Source organism: Symphalangus syndactylus, chromosome 1 (genome assembly GCF_028878055.3).
Source record: "Symphalangus syndactylus isolate Jambi chromosome 1, NHGRI_mSymSyn1-v2.1_pri, whole genome shotgun sequence".
NCBI classification, from domain to species: domain Eukaryota; kingdom Metazoa; phylum Chordata; class Mammalia; order Primates; family Hylobatidae; genus Symphalangus; species Symphalangus syndactylus.
Window position 1 is genome coordinate 132,529,613 of NC_072423.2, and position 21,406 is coordinate 132,551,018.

Here is a 21,406-nt window from a genome sequence, read left to right on the forward strand (position 1 = left end):
TTTACTTCTTTTCTTAGCCCCTAGAAGAGTATCTGGTAGATATTAATAAATATTTGTTGACTTGACTAGAATGTAATTGTGAAGCATTAACATCATTTATTGAGACAAGTATCTCAATGCTACTCCAGGCACTATGAGAAATGAGACATATGGTTCTTTTCTCTAAGATGCTTATAATCTATTTGGTGGGACAAGCCCATCAAATATTGCATTAGTTATATATTGATGTGTAGGAAATTACCCCAAAACATGAGTGTGGGTCAGGAATCTAGGCAAGCCTTAGTTGAGAAGTTCTGGCTCAGGGTCTTTCATGAAGTTGCAGTCAAGATGTCAGCCTGGGTTGTGGTTATCTGAAGGCTGAACTGAGGCTGGTGGATTACTTCTAAAAGAGCTCACCCACGTGGCTGTCATGTTAGTGCTGGTTGTTGGCCGGAGGCCTCAGTTTCTTACCACATAGACCTCTTTTTAGGTTTGCTAGAGTGTCCTCATGGTGTGGCAGCTGGATTCCTCCAGATGACTTCTCCAAAAGAGAACAAAGTAAAAGCTGCACTGTTTTCTATGACTGAGACTTGGAGGTTACATTCTGTCATGGTTGCAATATCTTAATGGTTATACAGCTCAGCCCTATTCAACGTAAAAAGAGACTACATGAGTTTGGATACCAGAAGTTGAGAATCATCTTAAATACTGGCTGACACACACATGAAATAAGTAATAAAGCATACGTGGCCATGTGTGAGTGCTAAAATGTGAAAACATTCAAGGTTCATCCAGTTTTGAGAACTTAGACTTACATAATTTGAAAGGCTAAGTTAGATGGCAAATTTAATCCTCACTTGGGCAAGGGTATTTGTTCCAGGCATTTTAATAACATAAACTTGATTTATTCATTTATTAAACAAATATTTCTTAAGCCCTTGCTTGCTGTGCTAGGTCAAAGGATTATAAAATCCATAAGTCCCAGACCCTGACCGAAAAGTATTTATAATCTATTTTGTGTAAGGTAAAATTTATGAGCAATAATGGTTTTGAATGAATTTAAATACTTAGTGCAAGGGCTGGGGCAAGAACCATCATCCAAAGCTAGACATTACAAACAGATTATAAACACACAAAATATGTGTATTTGTGCTGAAATATGTGAATGAAAAATGAAATAGTTTTCATGCTCTCATTGCAATAAATTTCAATTTAATCCAAGAAAAGTGGATTTTAAAAATTATCAGCTAAGTAATTTAAGATAAAAAAATTCACTGATCATGACTATGATATAGGAAGGAAAGCCACTTCCTATGATATAGGAAGGAAAGTGGTCACTTTCATAAAAGGAATCTGTAAACACTGACTTCATTCTCTAAAGCACCTCCAAATCCCTACTCCGTCTAAACTGGAATATAACTCTCTGGATCTTTAAATTCTCTCAGTTCACCAAAATGTTTATTAACCCAATGACTCTGCACTAGTATTCATCACAACAGTGATTGGCAAAAAGGATATTTAGCATTTAAATCAAGTGACGCATTGTTTCTTTTAACATTTAATTTCCCCCCCTTGACTGCCAGATTTATTCTTTTTTAAATTAGTCTATTTTATTTATACATAATAGTTATACATATTTATGGGGTACATGTGATATGTTGATATATACATACAATGTGCAACGATCGAATCCATCACCATAAACATTTATCATATTTTTGTGTTGGGAACATTTAAATTCTTATCTTTTAGCTACTTTGAAATATATAATTTTTTAAACTATAATCGACCTACTGTGCTATCAAACACTAAACCTTTTGCCTTCTGTCCAATTGTATGTTTGTACCCATTAACGAATCACTCTTCATCCTCTCCCCCACCTTTCCCAGACTCTGGTAACTGTCATTCCATTTTCCTACCTCAATAAGATTAATTTTTATAGGTCCCACATATGAGTGAGAGTATGAAATACTTATCTTTCTGTGCCTTGCTTATCGCACTTAGCATAATGGCCTCCTATTCCACCAATGTTGTTGCAAATGACAGGACTTCATTTATTTTCACAGCTCAGTAGTATTCCAGTGTGTATATATACAGTTATCTTTCTCCATTCACTTTTTACCGCTCAGTAGTATTCCAGTGTGTATATATACAGTTATCATTCTCCATTCACTTGTTGGTGGACACCAAGTTTGATTCCCTATCTTGGTTATTGTGAATAGTGCTGAAAGAAACATGGGTGTATGGGTATCCCTTTGATACAGTGATTTTTATGCCTTTGGATAATTACACAGTAATGAAATTGCTGGATTGTGTAGTAGTTATATTTTTAGATTTTTTAGAAACCTCCATACTGTTTTCCATAATGGCTGTATTAATTTACATTCCCACCAATAGTATTAAAGGGTTCCTTTTACTCTGCATTCTCATCAGCATTTGTTTTTTTTGGGGGGGCTTGTAATAGCCATTTTAACTGGGATGAGATGATATCTCATTGTGGTTTTAATTTGCATTTTTCCTGATAATTAGTGACGTTGAGCATTTTTTTTTCATATACTTGATGGCCTTTTGTCTTCCATTGAGGAGTGTCTATTCAGAACTTTTGCCCACCTTTTAATCAGATTGTTTATTGTTTTTTTAAAATTGTTTTGTTTTGTTTGCTGTTGAATACTTGAGTTCCTTATATATTCTGGATATTGGTCCCTTGCCAAATAAGTATTATTTCCTCTCATTCTACAGGTTATCAGTTTGTCTCTTCATTAAGTTAATTGCTCCTTTGCTATGCAAAAGTTTTAAAATTTAATATAGTCCCATTTATTTTTGTTTGTGGTGTCTGTGCTTTTGAATTCTTAGTCCTAAAATCTTTGCTTAGGCCAAGATTTTGAATCATTTCCTTTATGCTTGCTCTTAATAGTTTTATAGCTTTGAGTCTTGAGTATTTAATCCATTTTGATTTGATTTTTATATATGGTGAGAGATAGGGGTCTAGTTTCATTTTCTGTATATGGATGTCAAGTTTTCCCAGCACCATTTATTGAACAGATTGTCCTTTCATCACAGAGTGTTCTTGGTGCTTTTATAACAAATCAGATTACCATAAATGCATGGATTAATTTCTGGATTCTCTATTATATTTCACTTGGTCTCTATGTCTGTTTTTATGCCAGTACAATGTGGTTTTTGTTATTATAGCTTTGTAGCATATTTTGAAATCTGGTAGTATGATGCTTCCAGCTTTGTTCTTTTTACTCAGAATTGCTTTGTCTATTTGAGTTCTTTCTTCATTCTGTGTAAATTTTATAATTTTATAATTTTTTTCCTATTTCTGTGAAGAATGTTATTGGTGTTTTGATGGCAATTGCATTGACTCTGTAGATTGCTTTGGGTAGTAATGTCATTTTTACAATGCTAATTATTTGAATCCACAAACTTGGGGTGTCCTTTTACTTGTGGCTCTTCAATTTCTTTCATCAGTGTTTTGTAGTTTTGTAGGAGGTCTTTCACCTCCTTGGTTAAGTTTATTTCTAGGTATTTTATTTTATTAAGTTTTTGTAGCTATGGTAAATGGGATTGATTTCTTTTTTTTTTTTTTTTTTGAGATGGAGTCTTGCTCTGTAACCCAGGCTGGAGTGCAGTGGCACGATCTCAGCTCACTGCAAGCTCCACCTCCCGGGTTCACGCCATTCTCCTGACTCAGCCTCTCAAGTAGCTGGGATTACAGGCGCCCGCCACCACACCCAGCTAATTTTTTGTATTTTTAGTAGAGATGGGATTTCACCGTGTTAGCCAGGATGGTCTCCATCTCCTGACCTCGTGATCCGCCTGCCTCGGCCTCCCAAAGTGCTGGGATTACAGGCGTGAGCCACCACGCCCGGCCAGGATTGCTTTCTTGATTTTTTTTCATCTAGTTTGTTATCAGTGTGCAGAAATACTACTCATCTTTGTATGCTAAAGTTGTATCCTGCAACTTTACTGAATTCATTTATTAATTCTAAAAGTTTTTGTTTTTTATTAAACTTTAAGTTGTGGGTTTGTTACATAGGTATACACGTGCCATGGTGGTTTGCTGCACTCATCAACTCTTCATCTACATTAGGTATTTCACCTAATGCTATCCCTCCCTTAGCCAGCCGCCCACCAAGAGGTTGCAGTGTGTGATGTTCCTTTCCCTGTGTCCATGTCTTCTCATTGTTCAACTCCCACTTATGAATGAGAACATGTGGTGTTTGGTTTTCTGTTCCTGTATTAGTTTGCTGAGAATGATGGTTTCCAATTTCATCCATGTCCCTGCAGAAGACATGAACTCATTCTTTTTTATAGCTGCATAGAATTCTGTGGTGTATATGTACCACATTTTCTTTAGTCTATCATTGATAAGCATTTGGGTTGGTTGCAAGTCTTTGCTATTGTGAACAGTGCTGCAATAAACATACATGTGCATGTTTCTTTATAGTAGAATGATTTATAATCCTTTGGGTATATACCACTGATCCCACACATATACAAACTACCATCAAAGAATACTATAAACACCTCTATGCAAATAAACTAGAAAATCTAGAAGAAATTGACAAATTCCTGGACACCTACACCCTCCCAAGACTAAACGCGAAAGAAGTCAAATCCCTGAATAGACTAATAACAAGTTCTGAAATTGAGGCAGTAATTAATAGCCTACCAACCACAAAAAGCCCAGGACCAGACAGATTCACAGCCAAATTCTACCAGAGGTACAAACAGGAGCTGATACCATTCCTTCTGAAACTATTCAAAATGATAGAAAAAGAGGGACTCCTCCCTAACTCATCTTATGAGGCCATCATCATCCTGATATCAAAACCCGGCAGAGACACAACAAAAAAAGAAAATTTCAGGCCAATATCCTTGATGAATATTGATGCAAAAATCCTCAATAAAATACTGGCAAACTGAATCCAGTAGCACATCAAAAAGCTTATTTACCATGATGAAGTCGGCTTCATCCTTGAGATGGAAGACTGGTTCAACAAATACAAATCAATAAATGTAATCCATCACATAAACAGAACCAATGACAAAAACTACATGATTATCTCAACAGATGAAGAAAAGGCATAAGATAAAATCCAACACCCCTTCATGCTAAAAACTCTCAATAAACTAGGTATTGATGGAATGTATCTCAAAATAATAAGAGCTATTTATGACAAATGACAAACCCACAGCCGATATCATACTGAATGGGAAAAAGCTGGAAGCATTCCCTTTGAAAACCAGTAAAGACAAGGATGTCCTCTCTCACCACTCCTATTCGACACAATATTGGAAGTTCTGGCCTGGGCAATCAGGCAACATAAAGAAATAAGGTATTCAAATAGGAAGAGAGGAAGTCAAATTGTCTCTTTTTTGCAGATGACATGATTGTATATTTAGAAAACCCCATCATCTCAGCTCAAAATCTCCTTAAGCTGATAAGCAACTTTAGCAAAGTCTCAGGTTACAATATCAATGTGCAAAAATCACAAGCATTCCTATACACCAATAATAGACAAGCAGAGAGCCAAATCATGAGTGAACTCCCATACACAGTTGCTACAAAGAGAATAAAATACCTAGGAATCCAACTTACAAGGGATGTGAAGGACCTCTTCAAGGAGAACTACAAACCACCACTGAAGAAAATAAGAGAGAGCACAAACAAATGAAAAAACATTCCATGTTCATGGATAGGAATAATTAATATCGTGAAAATGGCCATACTGCCCAAGTAATTTATAGACTCAATGCTATCCCCATCAAGCTACCATTGACTTTCTTCACAGAATTACAAAAAACTACTTTAAATTTCATAAGGAACCAAAAAAGAGCCCGTATAGTCAAGACAATCCTAAGCAAAAAGAACAAAGGTGGACTGGAGGCATCACGTTACCTGACTTCAAATTATACTACAAGGCTACAGTAACCAAAACAGCGTGATACTGGTACCAAAACAGATATATAGACCAATGGAACAGAACAGAGGCCTCAGAAATAACATCACACATCTACAACCATCTGATCTTTGACAAACCTGACAAAAACAAGCAATGGGGAAAGAATTCCCTATTTAATAAATGGCGATGAGAAAACTGGCTAGCCATATGCAGAAAACTGAAACTGGACCCCTTCCTTATAGCTTATACAAAAATTAACTCAACATGGATTAAAGACTTAAGTGTAAGACCTAAAACCATAAAAACCCTAGAAGAAAATCTAGGCAATACCATTCAGGACATAAGCATGGACAAAAACTTCAGGGACTAAAACACCGAAAGCAAGGGCAATGAAAGCCAAAATTGACAAATGGGATCTAATTAAACTAAAGAGATTCTACACAGCAAAAGAAACTATCATCAGTGTGAACAAGCAACCTACAGAATGGGAGAAAATTTTTGCAATCTATCCATCTGACAAAGGGCTAATATCTAGAGTCTACAAAGAACTTAAAAAAATTTACAAGAAAAAAACATCAAAAAGTAGGCAAAAGATATGAACAGACACTTCTCAAAAGAAGACATTTACATGGTCAACAAACATATGATAAAAAGCTCATCATCACTGGTCATTAGAGAAATGCAAATCAAAACCACAATGAGATACCATCTCAGGCCAGTTAGAATGGCAATCATTAAAAAGTCAGGAAACAACAGATGCTGGAGAGGATGTGGAGAAATAGAAACACTTTTACACTGTTGGTGGGAGTATAAATTAGTTCAACCACTAAATAAGTTCCACACTGTGTAAGACAGTGTGGTGATTCCTCAAGGATCTAGAACCAGAAATAACATTTGACCCAGTAATTCCATTACTGGGTATATACCCAAAGGATTATAAATCATTCTACTATAAAGACACATGCACATATATGTTCATTGCAGCACTGTTCACAATAGCAAAGACTTGGAACCAACCCAAACACCCATCAATGATAGACTGGATAAAGAAAATGTGGCACATACACATCATGGAATACTATGCAGCCGTAAAAAAGGATAAGTTCATGTCGTTTGCAGGGGCATGGATGAAACTGGAAACCATCATTCTCGGTAAACTAACACAGGAACAGAAAACCAAACACCTCATGTTCTTATTCATAAATAGGAGCTGAACAATGAACACATGGACACAGGGAGGGGAATATCACACACCAGGGCCTGTTGGGGGTGGGGGGCTAGGGGAAGAATAGCATTAGGAGAAATACCTAACTAATGTAGATGATGGGTTGATGAGTGCAGCAAACCGCCATGGCACGTGTATACCTATGTATCAAACCTGCACATTCTGCACGTGTATCCCTGAACTTAAAGTATAATAAATAAAAGTAAATACATACACTTCTCTCCTTATTTTCCTCTGCAAATTGCAAGAAGTTCATGTCATAGAATTTAAGATTTATGGAAATTCATTACATGTCATAATAAGGAAGTGTCAACAATGAAGGAGACTAATGCTGATCAAATATTTTGGTGAACTTCCTGGTTTTCAAAAGTTATTTTGAGCCTGGGCCCAAATTCCAACTTGCTGCAGGAACACGTCCTTAAACATCGCATGGCTTTCTTGCAAAAGGCATTTGGCCATTTGCTGAAGTGCATCCAAAATGACACAGAAACCAGCAACTACTCATCAAAACTAAGACTTTCCCCACCTTTCCCTTTTTAACTGAATGTCTATTAAGAAAGCAAAGTTATTTAAAGCCATTTCTAAAACTCAACAGTGAGCTGTACCTTAAAAGATAGACAGAAGATCATAATGTTGCTTGTGATGGTTTCCAAAGATTAATTTTATAAATGAGAAAGAAAGAACTCTGATATTGATGAGTAGTAGATTAAATAATCTAAGAGAAAGAAAAGTGATCATTTCAAATGTATAGTTACATTTTATCTCAGTAATTATTAATTGCAATATACTTAAACACATACTTGGTTCTCTTTGCAAAGAGTAAATAGAAGATCAAATTGATTTACAAACCACTTTTCATAAAAAATATCTCATTTATTCTTCACAACAGTGCTTGGTTTACATAGTTCCATCCCCATTTTACATATGAGGAAACTAGATTATCATTCCACCACCCAGCTAGTTAAAAGCTTCATCAAGACATTATAGATGATAACCAATAGCATGGGATCTGGAACCTGACAGAAATGTACTCAACTTCTAGGCCTTCTATTTACCGGTTATATGACTTAAGACAAGTTAGTATGTAAAATATGAACCCAGACCGGCTTTACAACTCAACATCCTATGACACAATATCAGAATGCTAAGGAATACATGAGGAAAACAAGGAGGACAGAAATATATACACACGTTACTTTGACAAATAAGATATTTCACCTTTATGGGTCTATCTCCACTTTCCACTCTATGTAATTATCATAGAATCTAAAATACTTAAAAGAAGCAACCCACTCAATGAGTCCTTAGTGATATGTTGGTTGTTTGGTGTCTTATTTGTTTTTAATATATATACATGTGCTGCCTCCTTGTTAAAGCAATATGAAGCAACTCACAATAAAATTCACCACTGTGGTGATGCTCTCGTGCACTCTTCTCTCCTCAAGCTTTGGTTTTTATGTGCTTGGAATGCCCTTTTCCCCATCCTGTACCACCAGAGAGAGATAGAGCAGGGACTAAAGATAGGTGTGAATGCCCACACATTTCAGTGTATGTAAAGCAGGATCTAGAAGGATATCTACTAAAACTGTCCATGAGAATCCCTGAAAAATGATGTAGTTTTTACTTTCTATTTTGTTAGATTTCTTATAATGAATATGTTTAACTTCTCTCTATACACTTTAAATTACATTTTTCCATCTTCCTGATGATACCTCCAAAGACACTGATTTAGGAGGGAAGGGTCCAGGATTTTGATCTTCCAAAATCTCCCAGAGACTCTATTATGCAGTCAGTTTTGGGTACCATGGTTGAAATAACTGATTCCAGTATAAGTAGCAAGTGAAATTTTGTTTTTCAGGAAAACTTTCAACTCTATTAAACAATTATTTAAAAAATTATTTCCTTTTATTTTGTAATAGTTTGATTCCACTACAAATATACATTCTCTAAGTTTGTTAGATTTGAATTACCTCTGAGAATTATAATAGCTTGGCCAGCCATTTTAAGTTATCCATTTTTGAATAAAGGGCCTAAACAATCATTGTAAAGCATATGTTTGTTAGGCAAATTTCACAAACTATTTAAAAATTAAGGCAAACAAGAAATATATAAATACAAATATCAGGGTTTTTTAATTCTAAATTTTTAACACTAACTCAAATACCATTTGACCAGCTCTAAAAATCATAGCCATTCTCAAAATATGAAGTAGAAAGTTATTGAAAATATAAACTTTGGTATAATTTATACCTATTTCACTAAACATTTTTAAAGTTTTAACTGGATAAATATAAAGATGCCAATATTTTTATAATTAACTTGAAAAATTTATAATGTTCTAAAACTCAGACATCAAAGCATCTATTTCTTTAAATTTATTAGTTATATCCTCAATACATTCTCCAGCTTTTAATTTTATCCCATCAATTACAAGATAGTCCTCTTCATAGTGGTTTTCAAACAGACTGCCTGCAGGAGCTTCTGGGCTGCATTTAGATAACTGCAAAACAACCATATAATTAATTGGAACTACGTTAAATTTACCTATTACTTGAACAAAACATAAAGTAGTCAGTAATTCCACAAGCCACATTAGCTACGCAAACTTTTCTGTTATTCTAGTGTTCAAATAATAATCACCATATATAGTATAATGCAGGGTGAATGTGTTTATATAAGAAAAAGTTATTATTTAGGTCTGTGTCTATTCCCCAGCCTTATACATTTTTAGTTTTAATTTTATGCTTTAGGAAAATGTGATAATTCTAATTCTATGTGAGTTTTCTATGTTGTTTTATTTTTTACATTATTGTTATAGGGAATACAACTTAAAAGGTGACTGTTTTAGTCACATTTTCTGTGGTCATCTTGTCAAAAGGTCATCTGCATTACTTAAAAATAGTGATAATTTGCTCTTGCTTAGTGGGAAAGGACACTAGTAAAAACAATGCATATGTAGATTTATTTGATTTGTAACTTCAGAGTTTATTAAGGATAGGGTTCACTTCCCATGTAATTCAAGGGAAAAAGTATATATGTAGTTCATATAAATATTTTCACATATCAAAAATGTACCCTTTTATATAAATAATTTTTCAGTAAACTCTGTTTTATTTGTATATGGATTATTCAATTTGTGAATTATTCAGGTGGATTTATAAAAATCTAAAATTTATTTCCTCTGATTGCTTGCCAAGTCAGGGCATGTCACCCATGTTAATATTAGCTTAAGAAGAACATAATTAGGAAGGTGACTCTATGTAGGAAAATAATTTCATAAAACATTTCAATGACAAATAGAAATGAGTTTTGATTATCTATGTGTATAAGCTTTTTTCCATGTTTTTACTCTCATCCATTCATGTAAATGCCTGAGATAATCCAATTGAAACCTCACAGGTGAAATGAATGATGAAAACATCATCAAATTTACAACTTTGAAAACAGCTTATACAATATCTGCTCAGAGAATCAACGTGCTCAGGACTTTAAAATTCTTAGAGGTCTCTTTGGAGTACTTAACTTATAAGAGGCCACCTTCTCCTAAAAACAACACATCTCCAGCTTTAAGTGGAGTTGTTTTTGGGAGACATATTAATTATTTCTAATAACAATAAATAAATAAATAAATGAAATCCAACATGTGATTATTTCCTTACTTTTAAACTGAAATTTCTCCAGCTTTGCTAGTTGGTTTCACTGTTATTCTCCTCATTTAAAAGTGAACAAGAACCCAAATATCCTGAATCTGGCATGAATGCCAGACTTACAAAGCTCAGTGTGCAGAGTGCTTATGAATCAGTAACCAGGAGGCACTCACCTGCCCACTAGCCAGTTAAAATAGCTAATTTTTACGCTTCTGAAATGCTGTTTGAAAGCATAAAATAATACAACAATCTAAAACAACAAGCAGGCTCCTGCCTGGTGATGGGTTAAAGCTATGTGTTTTACCTTAAGAAATAAAAATCAGAAGTATTTCTCTGTTCTATCAAGTTACTACTTATAATGGCAAAACAGAAGTCAATTCCGTGCCTGTAAAAGCTCCAGGACATCGCTATAAAGATCAATCTGGCTGTATTTTTGAAAACAAACTGCTAACACTGAAAAACACTGCACAAAACCATATGGTATTCAAATAAAACACACATTTGCTGAAAAAGAATAATTTGTATATTAGTTATACGTATATAGGATGTATGATACCAATCTGCAGGTCTTGTTCTGCAAAAGACCCATACATAGAAAACAAGTCTTTTTTTTAGAAAGGAACTCAACTGGAAAAGTAGCATTTACAACCCATGCACATTCAGGTAAAAATTGATATTGCTGATGCTGATTAAGAAAGTTATGTTTTTCAACTAAGTAGGAGTTTTTAACGTTAATATTACTTTCCTTTAGCATAATAATCTCCATAGTAGTATATTCTGTATATTTTATTAATTTCTAACTCAATAAAGGACATGCTTACGAATAATCTTTATTTTTGTTGACATTCTGAATGAAATCATACAACTGGGCAGTCTGCTTAAAGGTATAAACCCCTTTGTCCATTTATAAATCCATCTTTTTCTACATCTAGGAACAGACAGACTTCGAGATAGGCAGTTGCTCAAAGTGTGAATGTGGGAAAAGAGAGATGAAGTAAGAAAATCTAAGCACTTATTCTCTCTAGCAACTGCCATTGCCAATTTTCAATCTTTAATAATAGCCAAACCTTGGGTGTTTGTTCCTATGCAAAGCCCTTTTCCTGGTTTACCATATTTTTTTATTATGCTTAAGTTCTAGGGTACATGTGCACAACGTGCAGGTTTGTTACATATGTATACATGTGCCATGTTGGTGTGCTGCATCCATTAACTTGTCATTTACGTTAGGTGTATCTCCTAATGCTATCCCTCCCCCCTCCCTCCACCCCATGACAGGCCCCGGTGTGTGATGTTCCCCTTCCTGTGTCCAAGTGTTCTCATTGTTCAGTTCCCACCTATGAGTGAGAACATGCGGTGTTTGTTACCATATTTAGCCCTCAAAACAATACTCTGAGGTAAGTGATAAGCCACTTTTTCAAATTACACAAGTCCTTATTGGCAGGACCAGGATTGGCAAACAGGATTATATTTCAGAGTCAGTGTCAATAGGCTCTCTTGACTCTAGGCACACTGTATACCTAAATGAATGAATGAATAAAGCCTTAAGGTTACAGAACTCCTCACTGCCATTTTTTTTTCCTAGTTAGGGAACAACTGCATTGCCACGTGAAAGTGTCTACCCTATGACTTCTTTTTCTCATACCTACCACATCGCTGCTCTGTACTAATGGCATGAGCCTTGTATCACAAACTCATTTTATTGCAGAGACATTGAATAAAGTAAGCACATTTGGCCTTTCTGAGTTCAACATAGAAAGCCAAATGAAAAAATTAAAAAACGACAAGTCTAGATATAAATGGTAAAGCTTATTCCAGCGAAAAATTCTACCTCCAGTATGTTAATGATAAGGTTTGTCCCTGTAGAGATTATCTTGGTGCATAATCCAGACAGGGCAGATTTTCCAGTGAGCTCTTGTTATCCTGGCCCCTCTCTTGACTGTAAAGATTGGCAGCAAGGGGGAATTCTCTCTGGAGTGGACTCCTTCAGCTATAGTGAGCATCGTCCATCTTTCTTCACTCCAATCCCAAAGATTTAAAATTAAAAGAACTCTACTTAAACACAGATATTTTTTTCAAATACTAATAGATGTGTTTTGATTTCTTAACAGGTTACTAGTTTATTATTTACCTCATGATAATCAAGGACTCAGATTTCAGACATGAAAAGAGTTTTTTATATATTTAAAATGTACAACTAGGAACAATTCTGCTGTTTAAAGAATTTGAAGTTGTTATTTAGGTCTGAAAATAACTATCAATATTACCTTTTCTCCCATATTTATTTCCTCTCCATGTCCTTCTTCTGACTCACCAGGTGTGGCTGTGGGTTGCAGTGCTTGCTGCAGCATTTGCTCCAGCTCTTTTAGTAAAACTTCCATCTCAGAGACAACTAAACAAATATGATTAATACAGTAAAAATGCTACATCTCACTTAATTCAATCTAATTCATAATCTTAACTACCCAGAAAGAAGAAATCTTTTAAATGCTACAAGGTAAAATATAAATGTTTCATATAATTTTCATACATGACTTCTTCCTGATACAAAATTATTATGAATTTCAAGGTGAATCTTTTACAATTCTTCCTTGAAAAATGTAGGTGATAGTCTTGCTATGTATAAACCATAAAGTAGAAGTGAAATATCAAAAGCTTATTAGAATTTTTTTTTAATTAGGGGCCAAGGGCACCAAACTAAATTATATTATTTATAGAAACAGTGTCAGCAAATTTTTTTCTAAAGGGCCAGAGAGCCAATATTTCAGGCTTTGGGAGCCAGATGGTCTGTGACAACAACTCAATTCCGTTATTGCAGCACAAACCATTGACATGTACATAAACAACTGAGGGTGGCTATGTTCCAATAAAACTTTATTTACAAAAACAGGCAGCAGCTGGTGACCACAGTTTGCCAATCTCTACTATAGACTATTAAACTACTATTTAAAAGGAAAAGTTTTGTAATTAAGTGGCTAGGCTGAACACAGGCTAGTGCCTTCCCAATCCAAACTGCAACACATCTTAACTGCCTGATCTAATTTTTTTTTAAAAAATACTGCATTTATAAAAGTCTTTTTATGTCACTGTGACATGCTCACGCCTGTAATCCCAGCACTTTGGGAGGCTGAGGGTGGATCACGAGGTCAGGAGATCGAGACCATCCTGGCTAACATGGTGAAACCCCATCTCCACTAAAAATACAAAAAAATTAGCCTGGTGTGGTGGTGGGTGCCTGTAGTCCCAGCTACTCGGGAGGCTGAGGCAGGAGAATGGTGTGAACCCGGGAGGCGGAGCTTGCAGTAAGCTGAGATCACACCACTGCACTCCAGCTTGGGCGACAGAGCAAGACTCCGTCTCAAAGAAAAAAAAAAAAAGGCAAAAAAAAAATCTGGTAATTCATTGACCTTGCTGAGATAAAACAATATCCCCACCAAATAAATAAAAGCCTACTATAACTCTAGACTTAACTACTGATTAAAAATATGCATTTGAATTCTTGACTTAAATAAAACAAACATTTGCATTTGATATAGGGCCTGGTGAAGCCTTTGCTTCAAAGAAAGGAGGCCACATGTGGCCTGCTGTCTTGCACCTGAGGCAGATGGAGCATCTAAGAAGCTCTTCCAAAAACAACATAATTCAGAGAGAAAGGCTGTGAGTACACATCCCTTCATCTTCCACTTGTTAGTAAAATCTAACATACCACCTTCTATTATCTGCAGTTCATGGGCAAGTCAGCAAAAATCACACCTAGTAGAGCAGCTGAAAGGTCATGGAAAGTGAAAATACCCAAATGGGACATAAGTAGGAAAATTTTAAATTCTGCTAAAGTACTTATTAAATAATGTTAAATAAAATCATGAATAGGTTTCCCCTTCTTGGTTGTAATTACAGTACTGGAAAAACTAATTTTAGTTTATATTTTTCATAACATAAGTTTGTCTTGAAAAGAATTTTTCTGTCAATATTTACTGCTTTCCCCAAGCACTTTTATATTCAATCAACGAATATTTACTGTTTACCTACTAAGGGGCAGGAACACAAGAAAATAGGCATAGACTAATAAGCCTTCCTAGCTATCACCTCCTCCTAGTCAGTTTTAGGTTTTCTCTATGGAAAACCTCTTTCAAAATAGTTTGAAACAAGCTTTCTGATAAGCAACTCCACATCTTATAAAAAGTTATCATGTTTAAAAACAAACAAACAAGCAAAGCCCATAATTAACATGTTAGTTGCATCCACATAGATCTGTGTTCTAGGGTTACTGCTAAGGCCTAAGAACACAGAGTATAGAATGTCAGATTCTAAAACAGTGGCATTCAAAATTGTGTGGGCATAATAATCACCTGGGGAGTTTATTTAAAAATGTAACAATGCCATGTCTATCAAATCAAGATTTTCTAGAGGAATGTACGTTTTTTACTGAAACACTTTTGTTAATAAAACTAACACCCTCTTTAAGACAGATTTCTTCTTTAGTAACCTGTTAATAGATGACTGTTCATGGTTATTTTCACACCAATTCCCCAGTTCCACTCACAAATGTTAAGTTTTCCTACTTTACATTCTGAGTCTATGGAAATTGACAATGACATTTAATATACTGTTGAGAAGATAGATTTGCAGCTATGCTGTAAAAGAAAAAATGGCAAACAAACATCTTTATATTTCTAATGTCAGGCTAAAATACAATCAATTTATGATAATAAATATCATTGCCAAATGGCATTGTAGGCTCTCTGTTTTCAAGTGATATGAAGAAATATGTACACTGCCTTTTGATCAAAATTAGACAAAGTAATGGATAACTTCATAAGTCAACTAGGGTTTACAACACCAACCTGACTGCTGTCAGCTTCTGCTTCCAGAGCAGTGGGAGGTTTGCTTTTCTAAATAAGTATTCCTATATTGTAAATGAAGTTAAAAAGTAATTCTCTTTTTTGGTTGTGTCTCTGTCAGGCTTTGGTATTAGGATGATGCTGGTGTCATAAAATGTGTTAGGGAGGATTCCCTCTTTTTCTATCGATTGGAATAGTTTCAGAAGGAATGGTACCAGTTCCTCCTTGTACCTCTGGTAGAATTCGGCTGTGAATCCATCAGGTCCTGGACTCTTTTTGGTTGGTAAGTTTGCAGATGATATGATTGTATGTCTAGAAAACGCCATTGTCTCAGCCCAAAATCTCCTTAAGCTGATAAGCAACTTCAGCAAAGTCTCAGGATACAAAATCAATGTACAAAAATCACAAGCATTCGTGTACACCAATCACAGACAAACAGAGAGCCAAATCATGAGTGAACTCCCATTCACAATTGCTTCAAAGAGAATCAAATACCTAGGAATCCAACTTACAAGGGACATGAAAGACCTCTTCAAGGAGAACTACAAACCACTGTTCAATTAAATAAAAGAGGATACAAACAAATGGAAGAACATTCCATGCTCATGGGTTGGAAGAATCAATATCGTGAAAATGGCCATACTGCCCAAGGTAATTTATAGATTCCATGCCATCCCCATCAAGCTACCAATGACTTTCTTCACAGAATTGGAAAAAACTACTTTAAAGTTCATATGGAACCAAAAAAGAGCCCACATCGCCAAGTCAATCCTAAGCCAAAAGAACAAAGCTGGAGGCATCACGCTACCTCACTTCAAACTATACTACAAGGCTACAGTAACCAAAACAGCATGGTACTGGTACCACAACAGAGACATAGATCAATGGATCAGAACAGAGTCCTCAGAAATAATGCCGCATATCTACAACTATCTGATCTTTGACAAACCTGACAAAAACAAGAAATGGGAAAAAGATTCTCTATTTCATAAATGGTGCTGGGAGAACTGGCTAGCCATATGTAGAAAGCTGAAACTGGATCCCTTCCTTACACCTTATACAAAAATTAATTCAAGATGGATTAAAGACTTACATGTTAGACCTAAAACCATAAAAACCCTAGAAGAAAACCTAGGCAATACCATTCAGGACATAGGCATGGGCAAGGACTTCATGTCTAAAACACCAAAAGCAATGGCAACAAAAGCCAAAATTGACAAATGGGATCTAATTAAACTAAAGAGCTTCTGCACAGCATAACAAACTACCATCAGAGTGAACAGGCAACCTACAAAATGGGAGAAAATTTTCGCAACCTACTCATCTGACAAAGGGCTAATATCCAGAATCTACAATGAACTCAAACAAATTTACAAGAAAAAAACAAACAACCCCATCAAAAAGTGGGCAAAGGACATGAACAGACACTTCTCAAAAGAAGACATTTATGCAGCCAAAAAACACATGGAAAAATGCTCATCATCACTGGCCATCAGAGAAATGCAAATCAAAACCACAATGAGATACCATCTCACACCAGTTAGAATGGCCATCATTAAAAAATCAGGAAACAACAGGTGCTGGAGAGGATGTGGAGAAATAGGAACACTTTTACACTGTTGGTGGGACTGTAAACTAGTTCAATCATTGTGGAAGTCAGTGTGGAGATTCCTCAGGGATCTAGAACTAGAAATACCATTTGACCCAGCCATCCCATTATTGGGTACATACCCAAAGGACTATAAATCATGCTGCTATAAAGACACATCCACAAGTATGTTTATTGTGGCACTATTGACAATAGCAAAGACTTGGAACCAACCCAAATGTCCAACAACGATAGACTGGATTAAGAAAATGTGGCACATATACACCATGGAATACTATGCAGCCATAAAAAATGATGAATTCATGTCCTTTGTAGGGACATAGATGAAACTGGAAACCATCATTCTCAGTAAACTATCGCAAGGACAAAAAACCAAACACCGCATGTTCTCACTCATAGGTGGGAATTGAACAATGAGAACACACGGACACAGGAAGGGGAACATCAGACTCTGGGGACTGTTGTGGGGTGGGGGGGAGGGGGGAGGGACAGCATTAGGAGATATACCTAATGTTAAATGAGGAGTTAATGGGTGCAGCACGCCAACATGGCACATGGATACATATTTAACAAACCTGCACATTGTGCACATGTACCCTAAAACTTAAAGTATAATAATAATAATAAAAAAATAATAATTCTCAAAAAATAGCAGTTGCCATAATCTACAAACTATGTTATCAAAATTGGTCAGTGATATCCTCCAAAGATATGGACAAAATGAATGCCTTTGCTGATTGCATGACCAATCATCTTCTATCAACACTGATTATCTTGTAGTTTCTCTGACTTGTTTCAATTTATTGTTGAGAGTGAAGTGGTAGAATTACGGCTACTCCATTACTCAGAGAAAGTTAAAAAAAAAGAAATGAAAGAAAAAATATGTATCTGTAATAGCGAAGTTCATATCTAGCTTTTTTTTTTTTTTTTTGAAACGGAGTCTCACTCTGTCACCCAGGCTGGAGTGCAGTGGCATGACCTTGGCTCACCGCAACCCCCGCCTCCCAGTTCAAGCAATTCTCTGCCTCAGCCTCCCGAGTAGCTGTGACTAGAGGCACGTACCACCACACCCAACTAATTTTGTATTTTTACTAGAGACAGGGTTTTACCATGTTGGCCAGGCTCGTCTTGAACTCCTGACCTCAGGTGATCCACCTGCCTCAGCCTCCCAAAGTGCTGGGATTACAGGCGTGAGCCACCACGCCCAGCTCCATATCTAGCTTTTAAAAATTAATGTGTAGAAAATAAATCAGTGTTGTTTTTCCATTCCTGACAAGAAATAACTCACAGTTTGTCTCAATAACTCAGTCACTATTTTAAAAACTTTCAAATATATATTTATGGAGTTTTCTTTCACCTCGACTTATCTATTAAATGTTTAAGAAGCTGTTTCCTCCTGATAGAGTTTGGATATGTGTCTCTCCCCAAATCTCATGTTGAATTGTAATCTACAGTGTTGGAAGTGGGGCCTGGTAGGAGGTAAGTGCATCACGGGAGCAGATTTCTCACAAATGATTGAGTACTATCCCCTTGGTACTGTCCTTGTGACAGTGAGTGAGTCCTCATGAAACCTGTTCATTTAAAAGTGTGTGGCAACTCTCCCCTCTTTTGTTCCTGCTTTTGCCATATGACATGCCTGCTCCGCCTTTACCTTCTGCCATGATTGTAAGCCTTCTGGGAAGGCTCCCAGGAGCCAAGCACCATGCTTCCTAGAAAGCCTGCAAAACTGTGAGCCAATTAAAACCTCTTTTCTTATAAATTACCCAGTCTTTGGTATTTCTTTATAGCAATGCAAAAACAGACTAACACATTCCCTTATATAGTAGCTACTGTTTGGGTTACCCCAAAGCTGGCACTGAAAAAAAAAAATCCTAAATAAATTTGCAGGGCTATGTCAATGTTGACATTCTGAAAGCATTTTAATAAAAGAGAAGGGTGATGAGGAGGAAAAAGTACTTCGTTTTCTTTTGTTTTCTAAAAGAAAAGTGTTAGAGTCTAGAAGTTTTCCTACTTTACATTCTGGGTGTAAAAAAAGAGTTATTTTTTAAAAATAACTACTTCATCCTTTCTGTAATCCCGAGTGGAGTGCAGTGGCGTGATTATAGATCACTGCAAGCTCAAACTCCTGGGCTCAGGTGATCCTCCCACCTCAGCTTTCCCAGTAGCTAGGACTACAGGCATGTGCCACCATGCCCAGTTAATTTTTTTTTTTTTAATTTTAGTAGAGATGAGGTCTCACTGTGTTGCCCAGGCTGGTCTTTAACTCCTGGGCTCAAGGGATCTTCCCGCCTCAGCCTCCCAAGGTGCTAGGATTACAGGCATGAGCCACTGCACCTGGCTTTCCTTTCTTTTAATAAGACTACAACGACTGACTTATTTAGCCAATTGAAATGCAATGCCATAGGATCCCCTGGGAGTGGCTTCAAGGAAAAGGGAATATATCACTGATAACTCCTCAGGGTTTAATGGGCTTTGAACATGACTGCCAAAGTTCCACATTGCAAACAAGCATTTTACTGCTTTTCAAGACTAAAGAAAATGTAGGAGGAGGAAATTGCCTTTGAAAACTAAAACTTTCTCCCTGCATTCCACATTCACTCCACTGTGTTCTAACCAACAACAATTTAGTTGGAAGCCCCAGGCTTCTGCTTTTCTTTCTTCTCTCCCTTTGGCACTCCTAGGATCCCAGTAAGTTTAGAATGAAGAAGTCTGGATTGAAATGTATAGTTGTTGGTATTTCTTCCCACAGCTGCTGGTGCTTTATTTATTTATTTCTTTATTGAGAGGGAATCTTGTTCTGTCGCTCTGTCGCCCAGGCTGGAATGCAGTGGTGTGATCTCGGCTCACTGCAACCTCAGCCTCCCAGGCTCAAGTGATTCTCCTGCCTCAGCCTCCAGAGTAGCTGGGATTATAGGTGCCCGCCACCACAGCCAGCTAATTTTTGTATTTTTAGCTGAGACTGGTTTCACCATGTTGACCAGGCTGGTCTTGAACTCCTGACCTCAAGTCATCTGCCCGCTTCGGCCTCCCAAAGTGCTAGGATTACAGGCGTGAGCCACCATGCCTGGCCTGGTGTGTTATTTTAAAAAATTAAATACATGACTAAGACAGAGAAAATTTAATTCAAGGAAATAGAAACCTAAAGAAAATTTAAAAGCCCTGGTATGTAAATCAATGACAAAAATGATTCATTAATATTTCTCATATATGTGTGTATATATACACACACGTATATATGTGTAAAAATGTATACATATGTACACACATGTATATACGTATACACACACACACACACACACACACAAGAGATCTTTTTTTTTCCTTCAAAGGACTACAACTACATTCTGTGGAATTATATATAGGTTAAAGAACTAAAAGCAGGACAGGCTTTCACATACCCATGTTCTCCTTTGATAAGGCATCATCAGAACAAACATTTTCAAAAGAGCATTTTAAAATTGCTTTCCTAGAAGAAGAATTTGACAGATTTAGTTTTAAAAGATCAATCAAGTGTATTTAAATGACCATTTATGTTTATTCATTGGTAACTGTAGATTATAAATGCATATATTTTCTAAAGGTAATTCTCTTGGTTGTTTTATGTAGTAACAAAGTTTGTTGCAGTGAAAAACAAAGAAGACTAATATTGATTTGAGCTCTCACTAGGTGCAAAGCATTAACAATTTACCAAGCACCTTACACTGGCTTTTTCATAATTCTCCTCCAAAACACCTACTAATTGTTACTGTCATTATATAAAGAAACTGAGAATTTGAGATATCAGAGAAAAATGAGAAATTTGACAACTTAGGTAAATGGTGGAACACAGTAGAACTAAGCTCTGTCAGACTGCAAAATCCATACTGTTTCCACAATTCCATGTTGCTGACACAGAGTCAGAAAAAAATGTGCTCAAATGTACTTTCTCTAACCATAAGATCTTGAGAAAGTCACTAACTTCTCCAAGCCAGGGATTCTTCATTTTTTAAAATGGAGATTATAATATACTTCCTAACAATTTGATAGGGTTACTGTGAAGTGTAATGAAATAAGGCGGTGAAAGTCCATTTTTAAAATTTAATTATTCATCTTCTGAAAAAAGTACAAAGAAGGGCTACCTATTGGTGTCAGTCCTTGTTTTTGAGTAGGACCCCTCCTAACACAGCACTGATTACCATTCTTTAAAAAATGACTGG

General features: G+C 36.1%; 1 protein-coding gene across 3 annotated transcripts in view; it reads right to left on the reverse strand.

Annotated features, from left to right (window-relative positions):
- Positions 1–21,406, reverse strand: part of RBMS3 (RNA binding motif single stranded interacting protein 3) — a 1,708,877-nt gene that overhangs the window by 1,531,412 nt on the left and 156,059 nt on the right. The window contains exons 7-9 of one of the 3 annotated variants that reach the window (XM_055284860.2): positions 20,609–20,676; positions 13,028–13,152; positions 7,969–9,616 (exon numbers count right to left, since the gene is read on the reverse strand). The exons of 1 other annotated variant lie outside the window; for it this stretch is intronic. In XM_055284860.2, the coding sequence (XP_055140835.2) occupies positions 9,455–9,616; positions 13,028–13,152; positions 20,609–20,676 (355 nt within the window). In that variant the 3' untranslated portion in view covers positions 7,969–9,454. Of the gene's footprint in view, positions 1–7,968; positions 9,617–13,027; positions 13,153–20,608; positions 20,677–21,406 lie in introns of those variants that run through there. One more of the 3 variants, XM_055284864.2, reaches the window with a different exon arrangement.